Source organism: Triticum dicoccoides, chromosome 7B (assembly GCF_002162155.2).
Source record: "Triticum dicoccoides isolate Atlit2015 ecotype Zavitan chromosome 7B, WEW_v2.0, whole genome shotgun sequence".
Classification (NCBI taxonomy): domain Eukaryota; kingdom Viridiplantae; phylum Streptophyta; class Magnoliopsida; order Poales; family Poaceae; genus Triticum; species Triticum dicoccoides.
The window spans coordinates 718,602,334-718,626,553 of record NC_041393.1 but is presented as its reverse complement, the minus strand read 5'-3'; the positions used below and the strand labels follow the sequence as shown (position 1 = coordinate 718,626,553).

The 24,220-nt window shown below is 44.4% G+C and overlaps 1 protein-coding gene across 1 annotated transcript; it reads right to left on the bottom strand.

The window, feature by feature from the left end:
- Window positions 1-20,851: 20,851 nt before the first annotated feature.
- Window positions 20,852-24,106, bottom strand: LOC119341010 (NF-X1-type zinc finger protein NFXL1-like). Its single transcript, XM_037612909.1, has one exon. The coding sequence runs from the start codon at window positions 23,958-23,960 to the stop codon at window positions 21,030-21,032; it is 2,931 nt and encodes a 976-aa protein (XP_037468806.1). The 5' UTR covers window positions 23,961-24,106; the 3' UTR covers window positions 20,852-21,029.
- Between the last annotated feature and the right edge of the window lie 114 nt (window positions 24,107-24,220).

Sequence of the window (24,220 nt, the reverse complement as noted above, 5' to 3'; positions counted from 1 at the left end):
CTTACCTAGGTTATCTCATAAACGATCCATTTCAACTAATTTAGCTCATAAACGATCCATTTCACCAAGTTAGCTAAAAAACGATCCATTTCACCTAAATTAGCTCTTAAATGATCCATTTCACCTAAGTTAGCTCAAAAAGATCCATTTCAACTAAATTAGCTCATAAATGATCCATTTCACCTAAGTTAGCTCAAAAACGATCCATTTCAACTAAGTTAGCTCATAAATGATCCATTTCACCTAAGTTAGCTAAAAACGATCCATTTCACCTTAGTTACCTCAAAAACGATCCATTTGACCTTAGTTAGCTCATAAACGATCCATTTCAACTAAGTTAGCTCATAAATGATCCATTTCACCTTAGCTAGCTCATAAACGACCCATTTCAACTTAGTTAGCTCATATATGATCCATTTCACGTAAGTTAGCTCATAAATGATATACTCTTCTTGTTCTAGTCTTCTTCTTCTACTACTCTTCTTGTTCTAGTCTTCTTCTTGTTCTACTCTTCTTCTTGTTCTACTCTTCTTGTTCTAACTTTCTTATTTTTCATTTTGCAGATTTCATTCACTTGACGAAAGCTTGCATAGATGGAGTGCTCCTTATCCCTTTCTCTGTTTCTTTTGTATCGTTGAACTATGCATGTATCGTTGGATGAAACTGTTGTAATATATATGGTTGGATGCCTCTATGTTGAACTTGTTATGTATGATGGAACTATGCATGTAATATATATGGTTGGATGATGAAGTTATGTGTTGGATATCTTATATGTTTGCTCTGTAATGGCCTTTTGAAATATATCTATATATGTCATATATATTTGTGATGAAAATTGTTGGATTTAATAAAAAACAGATAAAAGAGCCAATATGCAGGCTCTTTGCCGTCTGCCACCGACGGCAACGGGCTCTTTGCCGTCTGCCGCGGACGGCAAAGAAGACACGTGGCATCTAGTTGTGCTTCCTGGGAGCTGACCCATTTGGTCAGTTTGCCTACAGTGGCAGACGGCAAAGACTTTGCCATCAGTGGCAGACGGCAAAGAACCTGCCATGTAGTGACGTGTAGATGACATCATACAGCGGACGGCAAAGACACTAGAAATTTTGCCGTCAGCGGCGGACGGCAAAGGCCTGTCGTTAGCCACTTAACGGACTGATAGCGCAATTATTGCCGTCCGCTCTCTTTGCCGTCCGCCGCAGACGGCAAAGGGCCTTTGTTGTCAGCCGCCAGGAAGCGGACGGCAAAGTAGCTGTTTACCGTAGCCTACTTTGCCGGAGCCTTTTGCCGTCCGTGGCTGACGGCAAAGGCCTTTGCCGTCCGCCGTTCATGCCTTTGCCGTCCGCCGTGGCAGACGGCAAAGTAGCTGATTCCTGTAGTGACAAGACTTGATCGCCTCCGTTTGATTCCTCGCACTACATGATGTTTGAGAAACGGATGACTGAGACACAGTCTTCGGAAGCGCTAGCACCTTACATGTGGGTAGACCGGTACACCTACTTTCCCCTACATCTGTTAGTCTACCCGTAAGAGTTCGCACGACTTAATCAACTATGCCAGAGCCCATAATGGCTTGTGGCTGCACACGTAAGTTTCTAGTTTGAATAATCTCATGATCCCTTTGAGCCTGGGTGGCGGTCCGAAGAAATACAGGCAAGTCCTGATAGAAACCAGGTGCCTATCCACCCAGATGTGTGTTTAAGTTGCCACCTTAAATAAACCATTAAATAACAATCTCACATCTCATGGATACACTCACCCAATCCACGTCTACTAGCGTAGCATGGCATAATAAGCAAACGTAGAAGTAACTCCTAAGGGTTTGATAATAAAACAGGTAATAGGTACTACCTCAACTACTTCCCAAAACCCACAATTTAATTAGATCCTAATCATGCAAGTGTTTGAGGATAGATCTAATGCATAAAAACTGGGTATGAGAAGAAGTATGATCAAAGTGTTACTTGCCTTGCTGATGATCCGCGAAACCTAGAGACTCGAAGTAACAGGCGGCGCACTCCGGGTATTCTATCGCTGACAAACAAACAAACGACAAACAATAAGTACTCATCTAATGCGCTGGTAAAACTCAAATAAAAGATCTAACCAGAATGTTCAACTTAAGAACTCCGGTTTGCAAAAAGAACCAAATCGAACAAAGCAACGAAAGTCAAACGGCGAAAGAAAACAGCTTCGTTTTACTAATCTAGATCTAAGTCAAATTTTATAGAAGTAAAAACTGGTTTAAGTAGATTATTCGGAAACAGGGTTTCGAGACGAAACTCCAGGCGCTTGCATCGCCTGATTCCGATAAACGAGCGAAAAGTTATACTAAAACGAAAATCGGATCAGGAATCGCGATCAGAAAAATCACGGATTAAATCCGAGAAAAAGAAAAACGACGAACGGGCTGACGAACGAATGTTCGTTAACTAAACAGATCTGATGAACATGTTCGTTAAAACGAACGAACGAGCGAACGCTCGCTAATTAACTAAACCGAAAAAAACCGATCTAATGAAAAACCGAAAAAAAACCGAAGAAAAAACCGCTCGGTTTTAGAAAAAAAACGGCACGGATTACAGGGTGCGGCGAACCTCGGGTGGCGGTTCGGCGAGGCGGTGGCGGCTCCGGCGGCTTGCAACGGCGGCGGCTGGCGACGACGGGATCTGGTGGGCTGGGGCACCGGGGGTGGCGCTTTATATAAGCTGCCCCCGAGCGGAGTCCCGCTCGGGCACGGCCCAGAGGCGGTGCGCTTTTTTTTTAAAATAATTCCGCACAGAAGAAAAAAAAATAGAAAGAAATACTAAAAGGACTCCAAAATCCCGAAATAAAGTTTCGCCGGCTTCTAAAATCAAGCCGGACAAGATGAACATTTATTTGGGGCCTAAATGCAATTTTGAAAAACGCACATTTTTCCTAATTTCAAATAAAAGGCGAAAAACTCCAAAATAAATCTTATTTGATTTTTTTAATAAATCTTCATTATTTCTTTATTTTGGGAAAGTCATTTTATTCCCTCTCTGAATTTTTTGGTAGTAGAAATAATTGAGGATAAAATAAATAAAATCAATGATCCTATTTTCAAAATTTGAGAAAAGCTCAAATAAGAAAATAACGAAATCCCCAATTCTCACCGTGGGTCCTTGAGTTGCATAGAATTTCTAGGATCGAGCCAACAATGCAACAAAAATATGATATGCAATGATGATCTATGTATAACATTCCAAATTGAAAATTTGGGATGTTACAAACCTACCCCCCTTAAGATGAATCTCGCCCTCGAGATTCGGGTTGGCTAGCAAATAGGTGAGGGTGGTCCTTGAGCAGATCTTCCTCTCGCTCCCAGGTGGCTTCCTCCTCGGTGCGATGGCTCCACTGAACTTTGCAAAACTTGATAACCTTACTGCGGGTAACTCGACTGGCATAATCCAGAATTCTAACTGGTTTCTCTTCATAAGTCAAATCATCCTTCAACTGAATTGCTTCCAGTGGCACTGTATCTCTCAGTGGTATATCAGCCATCTCTGTGTGACACTTCTTCAACTGAGAAACATGGAACACATTGTGAACTCCTGACAATCCCTCAGGTAATTCCAACTTGTACGCTACTTCTCCCACGCGTTCCAAAACTTTGTATGGCCCCACAAAACGTGGTGCTAACTTTCCTTTAACTCCGTCAAATCATGAGGCTTAAGCTGTCGTGAAGCATACGAAACAACTCTTCCCTCCTGCATAAGCACTGCTCCAAGTCCTCAACGTGAAGCGTCGCAATACACTTCATAATCCTTAGTCTGATCTGACAGAATTAACACTGGTGAGGTAACCAAACATTTCTTCAATTCTTGGAAACTAACCTCACACTCCTCAGTCCAAATGAACTTAGTATCCTTCTTCAACAACTCTGTCATAGGCTTCGCAATCTTCGAGAAATTTTCAATAAATCTCCGGTAGTATCCTGCGAGTCCAAGGAAACTCCGGATTTCTCCAACTGTTGTTGGTGCTTCCCAGTTTGTCACAGTGACAACTTTAGTGGGGTCTACTGTGATACCTTCTCCGGATATAACATGTCCGAGAAATCCCACTTCTTTCAACCGAAACCCACACTTGCTGAACTTGGCGTATAGCTGATGTTCTCTGAGCTTCTCGAGTACCATACGCAAGTGTTCCTTATGTTCCTCTTCATTCTTCGAGTAAACCAAAATATCATCAATGAACACCACGACGAACTTATCCAAAAACTCCATAAACACCTTGTTCATCATGTTCATAAAATAGGCTGGGTTGTTAGTCAGACCAAATGACATAACGGTATACTCATACAGCCCATACCTGGTGGTAAAAGCCGTCTTCCGTATATCTTGCTCCCGAATCTTCAACTGATGGTATCCTGATCGCAAATCGATCTTGGAAAACACCTTAGCTCCTTGCAACCGATCAAACAGATCATTGATCATTGGTAGTGGGTACTTGTTCTTGATTGTTACTTCATTCAATCCGCGATAATCAACGACCATTCTTAACGATCCATCCTTCTTCTCCACCAGAAGTACTGGCGATCCCCAAGGCGAAGAACTTGGGCGAATAAAACCTTTGTCCAACAGTTCCTTAATCTGCTTCTTAATTTCCTCCAAATCTTGGGCTGGCATCCTGTACGGTCTCTTGGATATCGGCCCCGTGCCTAGCAGTAGTTCAATTAAGAACTCAATGTCTCTATCCGGTGGCATGCCTGGCAACTCTTCTGGAAATACATCGGGGAAATCCTTTACCACTGGTACTTCCTCCTGCACAACTCTTGATAAGGAATTTACATGTGCTCTCCTCGGCTCATGCCGTGATACATACTTGATTCTTATTCCTTCTGGTGTCGTAAGAAAAATTGTCTTGCTGGCGCAATCAATGTTTCCTCCATACATCGACAGCCAATCCATACCAAGAATTACATCCAAACCTTGGGATTCCAATATAATTAAATCCATTGGGAAAACGCCTTCCTATTCTTAATGGCACCTGAAAGCATCCTTGACTGACCATAAACTCAGCTCCCGGTGAACTTACTAGCATGGGTGTCTTAAGAGTCTTAGTGGGCAGGCTAAACTTATCCACAAATCCCCTTGATATGTATGAATGCGATGCACCAGTATTGAAAAGAACAACTGTAGTAAATGCCTTAACCAAAAACTTACCTATTACTGCGTCTGGCTGAGCTTCAACCTCCTCCACGGTAACGTGGTTCAGTTGCCCCCTGTTGAAAGGGTTCGGCTTCTTTCCTGAGCTTCCATTGCCATTTCCATTTTGGGCTTCCGGGCAATCATTTGCATAATGCCTAGTCTTACGACACTTATAACAAGTGATATGACTCAGGTCTGCCTTGGATGGTGTTGACGGGTTGGTGCAGCTTTGTCCATTGCTTCCTCCATTCCCGTTTCCATCCTTTTGTGCCATTATGATTGTGCGAGCTGCCTCCTCCGTGAGTATGCTGAAAGTGTCCTCCTGACTTTGGGGTAAAGCGTGGTTTCTGCTGAGCTCCAGAATTGTACTTTCCCTGTGCATACTTTCTCTTACGATTATCAATCTTCTGATGCTTCCCTTCAATCATAAGAGCACGATCTACTAACTCCTGGTAGTTATCGAAAGTGGCTACCATCAACTGCATGCTCATCTCATTAGTCCTTCTAGAAACTTCTCCTGCTTAGCTGCATCCGTAGCAACGTCATCTGGGGCATAACGTGCTAGATTACTAAAATCATCCACATACTGGCCAACTATCCGTCCTCCTTGGCGTAAGTTGCGAAACTCACGCTTCTTCATGGCCATAGCTCCTGCTGAAACATGGGCAGTATGAAAAGCTTGCTGAAACTGATTCCATGTGACAGTGTCTACAGGGTAAGTGGCTGTAAAATTCTCCCACCATGCTGCTGCGTGTCCGTTAAGCTGATGTGCGGCAAACTTCACCTTTTCTCCATCCGTGCATCCTGCAGTGGTCAACTCCCTCCCTATCTTACGGAGCCAATCATCTGCTACTATCGGCTCGGTGCTACTGGAAAACACCAGCGGATTCAACCTTAAGAAACGTGCCAGATGGTCAACAGGTGGTGGTGGTGGTGGGTTGTTGTTGTTGTTGCCTTGGTTCTGTACCAATGTTTGAATCAAGGTATTCTGCTGCTGAATCAACTGAGTGATCTCTGGCGGAAAAACAAACTCGGGGTCGCGTCTCGGAGGCATCTAAGGGTTTAAAGTGGAGAGTTAAGAATAGAATGAGGTCTCATGAGATAACACTACCCATATGCACATGAGACAAAACACACAATATCATTCTAATCAATTCAAACAAGGGCATACAACGGTCTAACTATCGTTACAAAAGTGATTGGACTAAAACTAATTAAATGGTGGAAAATTCTACTACTGTTATGGTGGTCAACTAGAAAAACTGCTCCGATGCAGATTCCATGATATCTGCTCCAGCTTCATCAACATAGTCATCATCGCTATCGTCGGGATCCGAGTCGGTGTCGTCGATGATGATATAATTATCTGGGCAAATAGGTTCATCCTCTTCTCCTCTGGGTGCTGATCCTCCCATGAATACTCCAATCTTATCCTTAAGGTCGCCGTTCTGTCTTACTAGAGCGACGATTTCTTCCATATAGTCTTTATGTGTAGCCTTGAGTTCTTCTTCTAGCTTCTTGATCTTGGTCATAGCCTTCTGCAGATCCTCCATATCTGCGCACATCTGATTTTCCTGGCGTCGGATGTGTTGGTTTAACTCCTGAATATAAGCTGCGATTGATCTGTCCTTCCTGGTAGTGATCATCTCCCAATGCTCATCTCGGCGCCCACAAATCTGGTAGATAGTATTCTTGAGATCGTTGTAGTAAACTTCCCCAATTCGTCCCATGGCGATGTGAGCTGCCATGCTCTTTCCTAGGCTCCATGTTGGTGCATCAAAGGTAAACTCTATTGGCTCCGAGACTGGTGCAAATGTCCTTCCTGGAATGTAGACTTGAATCCTCCAGCGCTCCTCTTCGGGTAAAGTGGCGTTGAAAGTCCCAGTGAAGCTTGGTACTCCTATGTTCAGGTATCTAGTGGCTTCCTTCAAGTGACATCCAAAAGGTGAATTCTCATCTGGTTGTGCGAACTTGATCCTTGCATCCGCCATCCTAAAGAATAGAAAAATGAGGAGTCAGAAAGGGAAAGAAAGAGTAGTGATCTAAGGCTTAAGCTTAGTGGCCGTGTCCTACAGTCAGTGTGTGCTCTGATACCACCTTGTATCAACCAGACCTCAAACAGTCTGATCTCTGTGCTCAATGTCATCCCTGGATCAGTAATGCTGACACCACACAGTACTTGGAGGATTTATAACAGAGTTGCAATCACACACTTATTACATCGAATGTCTCAAAAGAGAACTTATTGAAATAAATATGGCTTAAGGCCATCTAAAATCGATAACAGCGGAAGACTTGAAAGATAAGCGAGTCCATCAACTCCAACGGCATCACTGAGTATAGAACCACGACCTAAAAGCACCTTACTCGTTGTTTGAAAAGTCTGCAACATGAAATGTTGCAGCCCGAAAACGGGTCAGCACATGGAATATGCTGGCAATGTAACACACAGAGGATAACAATGGATTAAGCTACACTACATGCAATTTGGCTGGTGGAAAAGCTCTATGGTTACAGTTTTGCATAAAGCCAATTTTTCCTACTACAAAGGAATAAATTTATTTAACTATCATGGTGGTTGTTAAACATTGAGAATGGTTGACAGCATTCTCAATCCCAATTAAAAGTACTCATTAAACCCCAACAATATTAAATTAGAGTAACATGATGAGATTCACATGATATCCAGATACTAGATACTCAAAATGTCCATAACTGGGGACACGGCTAACCATGATTAGTTTATACACTCTGCAGAGGTTTACGCATTTTTTCCCACAAGACTCGATCGCCTCTGTTTGATTCCTCGCACTACATGATTTTGAGAAACGGATGACCGAGACACAGTCTTTCGGAAGCGCTAGCACCTTACATGTGGGTAGACCGGTACACCTACTTTCCCCTACATCTGCTAGTCTACCCGTAAGAGTTCGCACGACTTAATCAACTATGCCCGAGCCCATAATGGCTTGTGGCTGCACACGTAAGTTTCTAGTTTGAATAATCTCATGATCCCTTTGAGCCCGGGTGGCTGTCCGAAGAAATACAGGCAAGTCTTGATAGAAACCAGGTGCCTCAATCCACCCAGATGTGTGTTTAAGTTGCCACCTTAAATAAACCATTAAATAACAATCTCACATCTGTCATGGATACACTCACCCAATCCACGTCTACTAGCATAGCATGGCATAATAAGCAAACGTAGAAGTAACTCCCAAGGGTTTGATAATAAAACAGGTAATAGGTACTACCTCAACTACTTCCCAAAACCCACAATTTAATTAGATCCTAATCATGCAAGTGTTTGAGGATAGATCTAATGCATAAAAACTGGGTATGAGAAGAAGTATGATCAAAGTGTTACTTGCCTTGCTGATGATCCGCGAAACCTAGACACTCGAAGTAACAGGCGGCGCACTCCGGGTATTCTATCGCAGACAAACAAACAAACGAACAAACAATAAGTACTCATCTAATGCACAGGTAAAACTCAAATAAAAGATCTAACCAGAATGTTCAACTTAAGAACTCCGGTTTGCAAAAAGAATCAAATCGAACAAAGCAACGAAAGTCAAACGGCGAAAGAAAACAGCTTCGTTTTACTAATCTGGATCTAAGTCAAATTTTACAGAAGTAAAAACTGGTTTAAGTAGATTATTCGGAAAGAGGGTTTCGAGACGAAACTCCAGGCGCTTGAATCGCCTGATTCCGATAAACGAGCGAAAAGTTATACTAAAACAAAAATCAGATCAGGAATCGCGATCAGAAAAATCGCGGATTAAATCCGAGAAAAAGAAAAACAACGAACGGGCTGACGAACGAACGTTCGTTGACTAAACAGATCTGATGAACACGTTCGTTAAAACGAACGAACGAGCGAACGCTCGCTAATTAACTAAACCGAAAAAAATGATCTAACGAAAAACCGAAAAAAAACGAAGAAAAAACCGCTCGGTTTTATAAAAAAACCGGCGCAGATTACGGGGTGCGGCGAACCTCGGGCAGTGGTTCGGCGAGGCGGCGGCGGCTCCGGCGAAGTCGGCGGCTCCGGCGGCTGGCGGCGGCGGGATCTGGTGGGCTGGGGCGCCGGGGGTGGCGCTTTATATAAGCTGCCCCCGAGCGGAGTCCCGCTCGGGCACGGCCAGAGGCGGTGCGCGTTTTTTTTTAAATAATTCCGCGCAGAAGAAAAAAATAAAAAGAAATACTAAACGGACTCCAAAAATCCCGAAATAAAGTTTCCCCGGCTTCTAAAATCAAGCCGGACAAGATGAACATTTATTTGGGGCCTAAATGCAATTTTGAAAAACGCGCATTTTTCCTAAATTCAAATAAAAGGCGAAAAACTCCAAAATAAATCTTATTTGATTTTTTTATTAAATCTTCATTATTTCTTTATTTTAGGAAAGTCATTTTATTCCCTCTCTGAATTTTTTGGTAGTAGAAATAATTGAGGATAAAATAAATAAAATCAATGATCCTATTTTCAAAATTTGAGAAAAGCTCAAATAAGAAAATAACGAAATCCCCAACTCCCTCCGTGGGTCCTTGAGTTGCATAGAATTTCTAGGATCGAGCCAACAATGCAACAAAAATATGATATGCAATGATGATCTATGTATAACATTCCAAATTGAAAATTTTGGATGTTACACGAACCTTCCAGCCTCCCCAAATAAGCATAATTTTACAAGGAAAAATGAGTCAAGTGTCTAGACCACAAAAATGAGGAGGCGTCAGTTTTGGAATCAAATAAAGAATGACAACTATAAGCTCCCCCATCCATTACCACGGTCCTATGAAAATATGATCTATACATGCCTGCCGCCAGAGAAGTGCCTCATGTCAATGGCTAAAGCCACGCTCGCGCCGGTTGCAAACCCACAAGCCACCAATAGAAAGGCTTCCTAGTGCAAGATCATCGTTTGCATGATAGTTGTCAACGCCGATTAAGGAGGGCCATGGAGGTGGACATGAGGTTGAGGCCTCCAACGTTTATGAAGCCACTCAGGTCGCCTAGAGGAAACTGTGTTTGTTGCCGCAGCGGCGGGTTGTGGTGGAGGAGAACGTGAACTCTAGGGTTTAGTAAGGCACTCAAGGCCACCGACAACAAAGAGGATGTTGTATGGAAACTCATATAATAATGCCCCTCTACACAATGGAATTTACAAAACAACACCTCTATCGACGAGATTGGAAAAAAGGCCACTGGCAGAAGTGCAACCAAGTGACACATGTCCCCTCCCGCCATAGCCAATGGCGGATAGTACTTCCCGTCATATCCTTTGGCAGAAGCAACCTGCTTTATTGGCTTGTTGCGAAAGTGGGTGCTCCAGGGGACACACACGCTCAAAACTCTTTTTGTCTTTCTGCCATAGGGGGTGGCGGAAGGCCACAAAATCTAGATTCCCTATGACGTGTTTATTCTCGGATATGTGATGTCATCTGCGGATTTGTGGCGGTCTTAGACACAACCACTATTTGTTTTTCATAATTATGCTCACATTTATTTCGAGTACTGGAAAATAAGATACATTATGAGATACCATAACTCAAATTAAGATACATACGAGTGTTGAAATTAAAAGATATAACTAAAATTAAGATTAAACCAAATGCTCAAAATTACAACTGAATTCTACTGAGTGAAAAAGGACAACTTCCGTTTACCATTATCACATTCTTCTGTTGCATTTGCATAGTGTGCCCCCTATCTCCTCCTTCCGATGCATGTCGGCCTCACGAGCCTCCTTCTTGTGACGTTCCACCTCCTTCATGCAACATGGCCTCATTTTTCTTGATTAGCTCATGCATGAAACTCTGTTGCTCTGGACTACATGTTGCAACTACCTCTCTTGCTCCGCTTGCTAGCACCGCCACCTTTTACCGGTGCTGGCCCTTATACAAGATTTTCCGACACAAGATCACCCCTGTCATGATTCTCGCAAAAAAATAACAAAAAATTGGTATGGTTACTACAAAAATTAACAGAAACAAAAACTTATCTTGCCATTGTCATTGTCGCTAAAACTTTGTGGTGGATTTTTGTACTTGGAAGTTGGTATGGAAAATGACCCACATATATAGAGGATCAATTCTAAATCCTTTCGATAAGTAGGGTGTTGAACCCAATTTGGAGTAGAAGAAATTGGTTGATAGAAAGAAATCACTACAAAAGTTGCAGGACTATTTGTATGTTTGTTTGATCAAGAGAATAAATGAGAGAATCTAGATTGCTATAAATGTGTAAATGTGCAGCATGTGGCCCAATTCTTAATTGTGCTAAGAACAAGCTGGTGATATTACTTATATGGATCAAATCATTCTCGAGGATGACATGATGTTTTCACCTAGTTCCAGTAATACTAACTTTCATTGCTTTGATAAGTGTTGTGTGGTGAAGCCGAACTTATATATGGTTCTTACTTACACAAAATACATACTTCTGATTATACCATCCATGCAAGCATCCACAAATACAGGAGAATAACTAACATAACATCTAACCAATATTAAAATATTGGATCCTCGATTACTCCTTATGAAATACTCCCTCCATCCCATAATATACGATGTTTTTTGCAAACTAACATAGCTTGCAAAAACTTCTTACATAGTACCACAGAGGGAGTAATTCGCAAACTTAGGACACACTAATAATTATCACTCCAGCCATCCGTCCTAAGAAAATTTATCACATAATGCTCTCTTCTAGGACGAGAAAGGTGAAGTGATACGCAATAGAGGTTTGCACATCACCAGTAGAGAATTACAACACAACATAATATCAACACACTGACCTTTACTCAATTTCTCATGGTTACTAGCAGTAAGGTTTCTCCAAAGTCCTCAAGAATGTAACAGACTACTCATAAGGCATCATATGAATCATGATTAGTGGGGTAATGATATTAATACCAATTTTACAATGCTTTACTAGCAAATCACTAAGCACCATCTACTCAACAACAATTAACACCGGGAAGTTATCGCAATAGCTGATCTAGGGTAATAGTTCATAGATTGAAAGCCAGGGTTAAGCCAGGGTTGGAGATGAATTATGATAGAGAGGGTTATGGTGAAGATGACGATGTTGATGATGATCACCATGATGAACGGAGTGTTGGTGATGTCGATGACTTCAATTTCATTTGCAGTTACATTTCTATTTATAATGAAAATATCCTGCTTGTAATTAACTTTCTTTTTTATCTGTTTCGGCCAAGTAGCCCAAATAGGTCCTTCTCTAAGAGCTCATACTGCAAGTTCTACTGCTACAACAACTCCTCCTCCAAGGTCCCGAATACCCTCTTCTGCTCCAAGAGCTACTGCTGCAACTAGTGGCAGAACACCATATTCTGCTCCAAGAGCTGCTAGACCTGGTTCATCAATAGGTGTTGGTGTTGAACCTATATAGAAGAGGATAAGTGAGAAGACATCAAGGATAGTGGAGTATTTGATAGCTGGGGGAAACAATTGATGTGTTGTGGAATGAACTATTAAGTCATGTTTGTTGAACTTTGTGTGTCTATTGAATTGTTAAGTCGAGTATGTTCTACTTTGATTGTTGAACTTGTTGAAGGAGTATTTGTTATTCAACTACTAAGTCATGTGTAATGATGATGGATGGACGAATGCACTAGTTGATGATGATCTAGAGTGTTGATGAATCATTCATTTGTCAGGATGATCTTTCTTGTTGATGAATGATTCATTTTTCATGATGATGTTTCTTGTTTGTGAAAGATACATTTGGCAGGATGATCTTGTTTGTTGATGAAGGATGATTGATTAATTATGCATTTGGAATATGGTTAGGGTAAATCCAAAAAAAATTGATATTTATTATCATCAATGATGACAAATGGTTATGGTAAATCCTAAATCTTTTGGCATTTGTCGTCGTCAATGAGGAAAAATATATTTAGGATAAATCAAAAACCCTTTCACATTTGTCATCATCGACGAAGACAGATATAGTTAGGATAAAGCCTACACCCTTTGGCTTTTGTCACCCTCGACATCATCAAATATGGTTAGCATAAATCCTAAACCCTTTGGCACTCGGTGCCATCAACAACAAAAATATGGTTAGGGTAAAGCCTAAAATATTTGGCTCCTTGCGTCATTGATTATCACAAATATAGTTTGGGTAAAGCCTAAACCGTTTGGCACTTGTCTTCATCGTTCACGATAAATATGGCTAAGGTAAAGCCTAAACCACCATAACATATCTATGTGAGCAACATTTATGATAAATTAAACATAAAAAACAACAAGGAGATATATTGCATTTTCAGTAGCACAAATTACTACTATAAAAGGATGCTGGAGTACCCGCATCCTAGGGGCCTTCACGGGCGAGAGTGACCTCCGCGCCATCTGAAGGAAATATGCCCTAGAGGCAATAATAAAGTTGTTACTTTATATTTCATTATATCATGATAAATGTTTATTATTCATGCTAGAATTGTATTAACCAGAAACTTGATACATGTGTGGATACATATACAAAATACCGTGTCCCTAGTAAGCCTCTACTAGACTAGCTCATTAATCGAAGATGGTTAAGTTCCCTAACCATAGACATGTGTTGTAATTTGATGAACGGGATCACATCATTAGGAGAATGATGTGATGGACAAGACCCATCCGTTAGCTTAGCATATTGATCGTTCAGTTTTATTGCTATTGCTTTCTTCATGTCATATACATATTCTTTTGACTATGAAATTATGAAACTCCCGGACACCTGAGGAATACGTTGTGTGCTATCAAACGTCACAACGTAACTAGGTGATTATAAAGATGCTCTACAGGTATCTCTGAAGGTATTTGTTGGGTTGGCATAGATCAAGATTAGGATTTGTCACTCCGAGTACCGGAGAGGTATCTCTGGGCCCTCTTGGTAATGCACATCATAAGAAGCTTTGCAAGCAAAGTGACTAATGAACTAGGTATAGGATGATGTATTATGGAATAAGTAAAGAGACTTGCCGGTAACGATATTGAACTAGGTATGTGTATACCGACGATCGAATCTCGGGCAAGTAACATACCGTTGACAAAGGGAATAACGTATGTTGTCATATAACGGTTCGACCGATAAAGGTCTTCATAGAATATGTAGGAGCCAATACGAGCATCCATGTTCCGCTATTGGTTATTGACCGGACAGGTGTCTCGGTCATGTCTACATAGTTCTCGAATCCGTAGGGTCTGCACGCTTAACGTTTGATGACGATTTTGTATTATATGAGTTATGTGATTTGATGACCGAATGTTGTTCGAAGTCTTAGATGAGATCATGGACAAGACGAGGAGTCTCAAAATGTTCAAGAGGTAAAGATTGATATATAGGACGATAGTATTCGGACACCAGAAGTGTTCCGGAGGGTACCAGGTACATATCGGGTCACAGGAAGGGGTTCCGGGCACCCCCGACAAAAGATATGGGCCTAATGGGCCAAGAGGGGAACGCAGCAGCCTGTAGGGGCTGTTGTGCCCCCCATATGGGCCACACCAGAGGAGAAGGAAAGAGGGGAAGAGAGAAGGAAGGGGAGGGATTCGGCCTCCCCCTTCCTTCCCTCCTCCCTCCTCCTTCCTTCCCCCTCCAGAATATATGGTAAGGGGGGAGGCCGAATTGGGAGGACCCCAAGTAGGATTCCTCCTACTTGGGACGTCCCCTTGGCCGCCTCTCCTCCCCTCCAACCTATATATATGTGACGGGGGCACTGCTAGAATACACAACAACAACATTTGTTAGCCGTGTGTGGCGCCCCCCTCCACAGATTACACCCTCGGTCATATTCTCGTGGTGCTTAGGTGAAGCCCTGCGCGGATCACTTCACTATCATCGTCACCACGCCGTCGTTCTGACGAAACTCATCTACTTCCTCGACACTTTGCTGGATCAAGAGTTCGAGGGACGTCATCGAGCTGAACATGTGCAGAACTCGGAGGTTCCGTACGTCCGGTACTTGATCGGTCAGAACGAGAAGAAGTTCGACTACATCAATGCGTTGTCAAATGCTTCCGCTTTCGGTCTACGAGGGTACGTAGACACACTCTTCCCCCTCGTTGCTATGCATCTCCTAGATAGATCTTGCGTGAGCGTAGGAATTTTTTTGAAATTGGATGCTACATTTCCCAACACCATCCGTTTCCAGGTGGCATTCCGCAGGGCTCTCTCGAAGGCTATCTGCATCGTCCGATCTGCTCGGGCGACACGCACCTGGGGGACACACCTCGGGGGTCCATGGTGAGTGGACCATAGGCGTGCAGGGGGGCACCATCATGTGGACTTTTTGTGACGTGTGTTGGGTCTCATGCGTTGTCTCGCATGCGTCCATCCGGGACCACCTATCAGTGACATAGCCCCGCACCAGGCTGGTTTGATGGTGACAAGCGGGCCTCGTGTGATGTCCCGTGCGCGACAGCCATCCGGACTTACCCGTCGGTGTCCTTGCCCCACACTGAGCGGCGCTCTCAGGTGCTCATGGCGGCTGCGGGAGAGCGGGCTAGAGGAGAGGGAAGACACGGGAGAGAGAAAGAGAGGGCCAGGGGTGTGGCGTCCATAGCGATGTCCAGGAGGCGGTAAGCAGGCAGGAGGTGGCCTGCGTGTGCATGCGCGGCGACCACACACCTCGCGTCCTTCTGGCACGAGGTGGGAGACGGTGTCGGCACTGGTGGGCTAGGCCGCCTGGCTATTGGGCCGAGGTAAGCTACAGGTAAGTTATGTCCTTTTCTATATTGTGTTTCTGTTTTATTTTTCTTTATTTCTCTTTTGCCACTATTTCAATTTCAAAACAATGCCAAAAGCCCTTTGAATATTTTTTTATGTTGCTAAATGGAATTTTCCAAATGGACATAAAATATTTCAAAGTTATTTGAAAATATATCCTCTATATTATGAATACAAATCCAAATTGAAATACAATGATGATTTAAATTCGGTGCCCAATATATTCCTTAAAAATGTTCACTATTTTTGGTTTGGATCCAAACCCTTGCCAAAATTATGAAACATTAATGAAGGGTGTTTGGGGTTCATTGAATGAAATTTTTAGGGTTCTTGCCCTTTATTTAATTTTGAGGCTTAGAGAATTCCCTCAATTCAAATTTCAGAAGATTAATATGATGCATGAATGCCTCTGATGCAACTAATTACAAACATTATTCTAGGGCAGTGACATTCAAGCCCAAGTATCCTTCAAGTATCACTCCAAAGGAAGTCGTTGTTGATCAACTCAATGCTAGCCCAAGTATCCTTCAAGTATACTTCAAGTATCACTTCAAGTATCCTTCAAGTATCACTTCAAGTATCACTTCAAGTACCCCTCTCCCCGAAGACCTCTCGCCCTCGACGCCCCTCTCCTCTCTCTCCCCGCAGACGACCATGGCCGAGCACTTGAAGCCATCCTTGAGCACATCGAGGCCGGCAACACGCCGCCATTGGAGTACCCGACGCCCCCCTCCTCTCGCCGCCGCGGCAGTTCATGGACGCCGATGTGCATGGAGACGGCGTCCTCGCCCTCATCGGGCTCCCGCTCCTCCGAGTCGCCCACGCTCCTCCCTGTCAACTCCATTAACTCCACAGTGGAGCTGAGGCAAGCGAACTCCATGGAGATCAAATCGAGAAGCTGGCTGTTCTCTTTAGATAAATTCAGGATGGTACAAGGTGTAGAAGTGAAGTGGTATTGCTCAAATGCTCGCCCTGCCACCAGCTGTAATGAATTCAATTTTCGTTCCCGCAATAAGCAGAAATTTTGATATATCTAAGAAAGATGAAAGCCTGGCAAATGGTTCCAAGAGAGAACATGACAACTGGCATTCCAAATGGTCCATTACACTTCATCATATCCCGTGACCAATTTTTCTCAAAGATTGGGACAATTTGTTCAGGAATACGATAACCACAATGGAACTTGAAGATGAACTCACCATCAGCTTTACCAGGCTTGCTGCCCCATCGGTGGTGAAACAATCATTCCACACGAAAGCGGGCCACAATCAGCATCGACTTGACAGCATATTTCACAACCTAATAGTGTCTTGGGTATTCTGCAAGGCTACATACAACAGTTACTCAAAACAATGTCAAGTTAGAATAACCTCCTGGATGCTTTGGTGCAGTGCTTCAGCTCTGCGCCTTGTTAAGCTTGAGGCAATCAGTAATGGATGGGTTCTCGAGTGCAAAGAATACCATGAACTCTGTTACAGCCAAGCAACAGTGCAGCAAAACAAATGCAGAAGCTGCAGTAGTTTTATCCCAAGGAACAGAGCAGCTTTATCTCCATGTTGTGATAACCTCGTCGTTCGGGATAAGATCAGATCGATTCAGGTGCATGGCATTGCTACTAATACTTTGTTGAATAACTAGTTGGAGGCAAGTAATGAATAACATAATAAATTCGTGGTTCCTTCACCTCTTGTACAATCAAGCCTCTAGCATCAAGGGCAGGTGTCCAACCCTCCGTCGCAGGACCCATACATTTCGAGGCCCATAACAAGATCAAAGTTCAAGTGCTGCATTTGATGCAGGCCTCACAAATTTTTGTATGGATAACTGGTAAGCACCTCATCTGCAATCCAATTACCAACGCCTGATATGGAACTCTGCTCATTGAAAAAATCAATATGTTAAAGTATGGTACCATAAGAGAATACAGGAAGTTAATTCTGTATATCACAGGAAAAAATAATTGTACAGGCAAAATCATCAATCGATTTGATGGGAGTCACCTGATCGAGTAAAAGAGCTTTTATTCCAATCTTCTTCCTGCTCAGTGATACGAAAATTGTCAACAGACATCGGCTCAATGAGAGCATCTGAACCTAGCTCAGAAATTGGAGGTGCAGTTTCAGGCTGCCAACAATACTCGAGTGAAAAACTTGTGCATAATTTAAAGGACAAGTATCTCCAGAAAATTTACAGTTTCAGGCTGCCAACAATACTTGAGTGAGCAACGTCTACTTTATGAAAAAATAAATAAATAGATCAACGGATAGTATAAGATATGCACTGAAGATGTAGATAAGAAATCCTGTATGTGTTGCATAAGCAGTGACATTGCAGGAAAATCAGAGACAGGCAAGCTGACTTGGCTGATCCTCTTCAATGGAGTTGGACATTATAAGGTAGATAATCTCAACTTTCAGTTTCAAGAAAAGAGAGTCGGAAAGTAAGAACTGAAACAGTACATAAGGAACATAAATGTTTGGCCCTCTTTGCTAGACAAGAGTTTATCGAGGAAACGTAAATATAAAAAGGTCCATAGAGAACACAAAATGGCATCTTGTCTAACAGAACAAGTTCAGATAACAGAGTTCATTAGGTTAATGCAATTTATAGTGGCATTTCTCAAACAAACAGTCACAATATGGTTCAATCTGAGGCGCTGAGGGCATGCTTTTCCAACCAAAGAGGGTTAGGTTAGACTTATAACATCGACTTCCAGTAAATCATGGGGTTCATACAAGTCGAAACAGTAACTATTTTGATAATGTCAAGCCTTCTGCCATCCTCTAGTTCCTTACACCGAAGCTAAGCTCTTTCAACACAAGTGGCCTACATTTAAAAGAGTGGGAAATGTTTCTTCTTTAGCCTTCCAGAGTTATCAGTTGCTTGTTTATCTTTCTTCATACTCTTAAAAAGATCTGAATTGGTGGCGGTCTGTTCACCTTCAGCAAGATTACCTCTTAAGTTACTAAAAAATTATCACAATTGACATCCATCATGCCGAGGACATACGGTTGAGTCCAGTTGAAATGAGAAGAGAGCGCTAACTTAAATTTAGCTAACTCAAAGGAGCTGCAGAGATGATTGTGTCTAACCCATTATCAGAAAGATAGTAATTTCCCTTCAGAGATAATTTTTTCAATATTGCCGTGCAATTAGGCACCTATGAATTATACAGTGCAGAATGCGTCTGTTACTTTGTTCAAAACAACCATGGCAAAACTTGCAAGTTGCAAGGAAGCTCTTATGACTGACTTTGCAAAGAGGCACAAGATGCACCTTCTGTTCATTGTATAGGATGCAGTAGTTAGAGAAAAGAATAAACAGAAGATAACTCTCAGTTTAAGATAATGAGCTATCACAGAGCTCATTTGGTTCATCTAAAGGGAGCTATAAGCATAAAGAGCTGTAAGGTGAAGAACATTCATTGCTGCTCATTCTACTTCCAATGAAAACATGCAGTGTGCCTTCAAAATGAAACAGTGGAATAGCAACTGAAACCGTAGGCTTAACAAAATCACTAGTTTAGAGTAACTGACTGGCATAGGTTGAGTGCATTAACTTAAGTAGTTGAATGGCATAGAAACAATTCAAGATTTAACCAAGAGCCGCAAACGCCCTATATATATAGCAACTATGCACTGGCAAAACAACACGCAGATGATCAGTTGAAATAACCAAGCAAAATCTTGAGACCAGGTCATGGAGTTGGTCAGCATGGGAGAAGGATGATCTTGTCGATGCAAAATAAAGGGTGAGAATCGTGTCGAAGAGCAATTTTGGCTGCCATGCATTAACCCCTGCAGCGGAGGCAAATTGAAAAGCTCTGTTAAGCATCACAATGAGCAAATGTCAAGTGGTCACTGGCAAATAAAATGAATGTGCTGAGAGCAGAAAAAATAGCAGTACATGCTGAACAGAATCTAACTCGAACTAAATAACTTGTGCCAAACCTGAAGTTCCATGAAATTCAGATGAGACAACTAATTTCAGGTAATCTAGAAACTGTCTTTTTTGCTACTGAATACAGATAAAAAAAAGGGCAGCCCGGTGCATGTAGCTCCCGCTTGCGCAGGGTCCGGGAAACCAGAATGTTTCCATTGGCAAATAAAATGAAATACATGCTTCACCAAGATTACCTTTAAGTTAATTAAAAAGTTATCACAGTTGACATCCATTATGTGGAGGACATACGGTTGATTCAATTGGTGTATATTTTGCATTTTTCGTTTGCAGTAAGTTAGGGGCTATGATAACACAAGCATTTAAACAACTGATGTAATATAACAAAAAATAATTTGCTTTTGCAACGCATGAGCATTTTGCTAGTAGTTAAGCAAAGAGCAACTTTCCCCAAAGAAAACGAAGAGAATTAGTTTCTAAATACCGTTGATAAATGAAATACACTGATCAGTGATCACTGCAGTTTCTAACATATGTATGGCATTCTTTGTTTCAGTCGTTACTTTTTCACAGTTCTCAGAGTCATTTCAGCCAAATGCTAACAGAGAGATGGAAACAGGTGCTCCCTATGTACTTCCTCTGTAACTAAATATAAGAGGGAGTAGTAGTATATTTTTTCACTAGTTTGCTAGAAAAGGGGGCAATACATGTTGCTTATGGGGGTAACTACCTTGAACTGTATGCACAAACTGTTAATGAGGCAGACATTGTTTGGCTACTCAGTACTCACTACAACTAGTTTCACATTACCAATATGATAACAGGGAGATGGCAAGCAGTTTAAAGAACATTGTAATAAGAGTGTTAACTAGTTTGAAGAACATTATAAATAAGAATCAAACTAGTCTGAAGAACTTCATACACATATATACATTTAAATCAATTTGGGAAAGCAGTGCCAAAGCGGCAAACACTCACAACTGGATGGCACAAGCTGTGATTATGTGAACACTGTGATGTTAAAGAACACAGGAAATATGAGAAGGGTTCATTGTTTATTGCATGGCAAAAATACTTCCAACTGAGCAGTCAACCGGCAACAGCCAGGAACTACTTGAAGGTGACACAGTAACAGCTTCGGTATACATTGTATTAGAGATAAAAATGACATCTGAATAAAAACGAGTCATCTTGACCAAACTACCTCGATCTCATCATTCACAAGATTCTTCCCAGTCTTCAACTTCGACATCAGGTTGCAGCTTGCTCACCGATTGCCCAGCACTTGGTGCTGCGCTGGATCCAGCACCAACGCGGGGAGCAGAACTGCTGGATCCTGTTTCAGTGCGAAGAGGAGGCTTACGTTTGTCGGTTGGCCCAGAGCTGGTTGCAGCATCAGACTCCAGAGCATTCCAGCGGTTTGAAGAACCCATGACCTGAGCAGGAGTATCACCACGTTTCCACACTGACCCTGAAGCATGACTGAGCACTGTCCAGTCTCCAGATGGGTCGGGCTCAAATTGAGAGGCCTTCCATGGATTGGCACTGCTCTTTGCAGCCAACCCTCCATCTCTCTGTGCTCCAACCCACACATTGCTTGACACAGAAGCCTGAGTGATGCTGCTTGGGCAAAACATTGCAGCACCCTGGTAAGCAGACCCATAATCCAGCCGCCTCAGCGCTGTCGCTGCTCTAGCTGGATCGCTGAAGACTGCAGCGGCATTCTTGTCATTCAGCCAAACCAATTCACACTCCCCGCCAAACCTTAAAACTAGAGAGCTAACATCAGCATCCCTTGGCAGGTCCAGCATTGCAACGACGAGCCTCGGATCCATGTCCACCATAGGATCAAAGTAAGGATGGGACGCCGAGACAGGGACGCCAGGCTTAGAGCCCAGAACACGAGCAGGCACCTTAGACTTGGGTGTGACATGGACGGTAATAAAACGCTTGGGTTCCCAACCAACTCCCTGGACAGAAAGCTTCCACCTATCTGCAATGAGCCTGATAGCATCCCTCTTGTCCTTCATCATGTGACAGAAGACATGGAACTTAATGTTGCTTGAAGAATTCCCCTTTGTCTTCCCAAGGACAAGGAACTTGCACCTCTCCTCTATGGCCAGCACCCACTTTGGCTCACGCCGGAAAAGATCAGAAAGCAAATCCGACGCATTTGAGTTCTCACCAAAATGCAGTGCATCCAGATTGGGCGGGGTAATGTCAAAAGCTTCAGCAAGGACTCTTTTCCTCTCCATTTTTGCACACTCCTCGTCACAACAAAGTTTCCTCTGCCCAACAGGAACCCTCTTGCCATTTGATTCCACTGGTTGAAGAGGCATTGGCAGCTGCTGCATGACGGAGATATCGAACGCACTATCACCATTGTAGGCTCCACCAGCACTGCAGGGCACAGCTGTAGTGATACGGCCACAAGAACAGGCAATAGTCACACGGTGTTCACATCTCACATCTGGGCAAGGTGACGATGGGTGGCATGGTGCATTGCAAGTGTGCTTGCATTCCCTCCTTGGGACACCACACAACTGCCCACATGAAACTTTGCCCCCAGAGCTTGAACTAGCTTCTCCATTTGCAGGTGGTGGATCACATGGGGCAGGATGGCAAGTCCTGGCACAAGCATGCAGTCCACATTGACGGTTCTTTCCACAGGGCTGGTTGCATCTGATATCCTTTGAACCACAAGGGATGTTCCTCAACATCACATGCCCCCCAACACATTCTCTTGTGACTGGCACAACGCAAGGTGGGCAGTCCCCGAAATGGCATTGATGCGAAGCTGGATGCCCGCAAGGCTGAGGGACCATGCACTGATGTGGGCATGATGGAGTTGGTGTGCCGCAAGGCTGTGGTGGCGGAATAGATGTCCTGCCACAGGCACAAGTGAGATCGTGGAATATGGTCTCACGGCAAGGGTCGCAATGACCGCTGTGGCAGAGATGCTGGCATCCATGCTGTCCACATCGGAGCTTCTTGCCACATGGTATCTGGCAGAAATGGGGATCCATGCTGTCACCTTGATGCTGAGCAAATGGCTTTGACAGAGGGCAACAGAGCTCACTGCACCTGTGCCTCCCGCAGTTCTTCTTGCGGCCACAAGGCTTGTTGCAACGGAACTCTTCCTTTAAGACCTTGTAGCACTCCACCATCTGGCCTGATGAGCCACAGCGGCACCTCTGCTCGACACGCACCAAGCAGGGTGGACACTCTCCTTCGTGGCATGCGACCTTGCACCTATGCACTCCACACGGCAATCTCTTGTCACATACCTTGTCACAGGTGGGGATTGGGTCCAAGCAGCTAGCCCTCTTCTCCTGCAGCCTTGTCTTGCCACAATGGCATGTGGTGACCTTCCCTGGCAGAAGCTCGCACTCCCCGCACGGCCCTGGGTGGCAAACATCCTGGCAGGCATGATTGCCACATGCCAGATTGTGGCTGCAAACCTCACTGCAAGAGAACACCCCATCCTTGTCTGACAGCTTCCCTTTCAGCACCATCTCGCCGCAGAGCAATGTCTCTGTTTTCTTGCCGCAGAAGCACTGTGCGGGGAAGTTAACCTCGCAGTCACCGCAGGGGCCGGTGTGGCAGACCTTCTCGCAGCGGTGCCTCCGGCAGGGGAGCAGCTTCTCGCACCGCTGCCCACACGTGACCGGCGTGCTCCGGTCCGCGCAGCGCCGGGTGATAGACTGCTTGCCGCAAGGGCAGGGGCGCTCCGGAGCAAACGCCTTGCAGGGCGGGCACGGCCCAGGGTGGCACTGCAGGACGCAGACGTGCGGGCACCTGGTGGCGACGTCGTCGTCGTCGCCGCCCTTGGTGGAGGCGGCAGGATCCGCCTTGCCGAGGGGCTTGGAGCAGGGCTCGCCGCAGGAGTGCGGGGTGAGGAAGAGGTCGTTGGGCGGGTCGCGCCGGCGGCGGCAGAAGCAGGTGTAGGCGATGTCGCGGGCGCGGACGTCCTGCACGGACTGGCAGCCGGGGCAGCGCCAGGCGTCGGAGGCCGGGGCGGAGGCGTCGGAGACGGAGGCCGGCGAGCGCGCCCACTTGCGGATGCAGGGGAGGTGGAAGATGGAGAAGCAGCTGCCGCAGGACCAGACGGGGGCGGAGCGGCGCACCATGTCGTAGCAGATCATGCACTCCACCGCCCCCCGCGCCAGCTTGTCCTGGATCTCCTGCACCAGCTGCGGCACCGGCCCGCCCCCCGCCGCGGCCGCCGCCGCCACGGGGGCGGGAGCCCTCTCCTGCCGCCGCGGCGCGGAGGCGTTGGCGGGCCCGGACGGGGGAGCCCTCTCCTGCCGCCGCGGCACGGGGGAGTTGGCTGGCCCGGACGGGGGTGCCCTCTCCTGCGGCGGCGGGGCGGGGCCGTTGTTGTGGCGATTCGGGCGGCGCTGGC

What these genes read in the sequence shown, in the direction of transcription:
- LOC119341010 (XM_037612909.1), bottom strand. Translation starts at nt 23,960, where the DNA reads ATGATCTGCTACGACATGGTGCGCCGCTCCGCCCCCGTCTGGTCCTGC.